A 1,966-nucleotide genomic window follows, 5' to 3' on the forward strand; every position below is an offset into this window, starting at 1 on the left:
ACTTGTATTCTTTTAAATTTGACTCTGTTCTCTATATTTTAGAAATGAGGCAATTATCTTTTTTCTGGCTAGGACAGAAGATATTTGAAAAATAAATGTGAGGAAATCTTGGTTAGAGCATTAAATATGGAAGTCAGGCTGTAAGAAGCTCAGGTTGCTAGAGTTAATGCTAGATATTAGAACAAGCCATTGTAAGGAAGTCATGCAGCTTTCAAAGGATGCTGTTTTTTAACCATAGTTACTTTCTTGAAATGACCCTATGGTTAAAAAACAGCATCCTTTGAAAGCTGCATGACTTTTTTTTTTTCCTAGAAGAGGAAACAGTGACAAGGGTAAAAGATGACAAGAGGGCAAGCAGAGTATTCCACTGGCACTCTCCAAATGTCAAAGAAAGGAAGACTTCCATCATGCAGGCTGGAGACTCATTATGGTGAACTCAAGGGAAGGCAAGAGTGAAGTAGGATATGCAGGTATAGACAGGCAGTGAGGTAGGACCTCACTTGAAGTCAACACTCCTAAATCCATGACGTCAGAGATTCATTTGAATATCTGAGTACAAGAATAAGGAATGAGGAAAATGTTTAATTTCTATCAAGATTTCAATGGGATGAAAACTTTAAAGTCAAAGGATGTGCTCTGCTCCAGTCCTCAGTGGAGTTGTTTCCTTGGGTATAGTAGAGAGAGGTGCATGTCTTAGGTAGGAGACAATGTCCCCTTGCCATTCCAGAAGATTTTAGGCAGAATAAGAAGCTTCATGAGTGTCCCGTCTAGCTGGGAGTTGCCAAGGATAAGGATGAAGGGATGAACAGATGGGCACAGGTAAATCACAATTTGCCATGGCCAGTACCAGATACTCTCAAAGCCAAAAAAGGAATCATTGATGATAAAAGACATAAAAGAAAGAATATGAAGGGCTAGGAAGGAGACCAGTAATTTCAGAGCTCTGGTGTGAGCCTGAATACTAGAATCCTGGGCGTTGTTGGCACTATGTTGCATTTTCCAGAAGTGTCTCTGCAGAGAGGCTATCAGGAGAACTATGGAGAAAACAAACAAAGAAGAGGGGATAGACAAAGTAATGAGTTTCAAAGGGAAAAAATAGTGAATTTCTAGTTCCCTAGTGAAACTATATAAGGTTATATTCCCAGATAATGTCCCCTGCAAGAATGCCTGGTACAAAATCTTGTTCCCTGCAAAGAAAAGCATGGTGATGATGAAAGAAATTAGCAGAGAGAATAGTAGGAACCAAGGTACTAGTCCTTTGACTCTCCACTTCAGCCAAAGGAAAATGGGGTGAGTGAAGTTTGCAGTCTTCACACAGAAGAGGACACTAAGCCAAGTGGCAAACCAGAATGTGACTGAACTCAGAAAATCGCAGTAAATCCCAAAGACGTGTTGAGCAGGCTCCTTGAAATATTGAAGGTGGTGAAGAAAATAGTAAAAGTTGCGTATCATTCCAACCCACTGCAGGCAGAAGCGGGCAGCACCCAAACTGATCAGGATCATGTCACAGGAAGACAGCCGGTGGCATCGAACCCACTCCCTTCCCAGTACCACAACAATGAAGCCATTAGCCATGATTCCCAGGGAGCACAACAGGACATAGACAACCATGGAAAAGACTGTGAATGGTCCCACCATTTCAGTCATTCCTGAAATGAAAGCTCTTGCTTAGATCTCTACTAGTCACTAATTCATAGAGTTCCTGTTTTGCTTGATGAGATGTGCAAGGAGAATGCTCTACCCCTCCTTTCCTAGCCACAGTATAATTAGAGAATCCTGTTAGGTTGGGGAGAATAGGTCCATGCAGCTCTACCTGAATGCAAATCTCCACTAGTCTCAGTTACAAATGCTGTTTCCAAATGCATTTGATTTGCATTCCTTGCCTGGATCGGTGAAAATAATTTCTCTGGGCTCCTGTCATGGAAACTGAGCATTTCTTTCATAATATCATAGATCAAGAGTTGGA

At 41.3% G+C, this 1,966-nt stretch overlaps 1 protein-coding gene across 1 annotated transcript; it reads right to left on the reverse strand.

The window, feature by feature from the left end:
• Window positions 1–693: 693 nt before the first annotated feature.
• Window positions 694–1,647, reverse strand: LOC118850982 (taste receptor type 2 member 41-like). Its single transcript, XM_036760585.1, has one exon. The coding sequence runs from the start codon at window positions 1,645–1,647 to the stop codon at window positions 694–696; it is 954 nt and encodes a 317-aa protein (XP_036616480.1).
• Window positions 1,648–1,966: the final 319 nt, after the last annotated feature.

This window comes from Trichosurus vulpecula, chromosome 5 (assembly GCF_011100635.1).
Source record: "Trichosurus vulpecula isolate mTriVul1 chromosome 5, mTriVul1.pri, whole genome shotgun sequence".
Lineage (NCBI taxonomy): Eukaryota > Metazoa > Chordata > Mammalia > Diprotodontia > Phalangeridae > Trichosurus > Trichosurus vulpecula.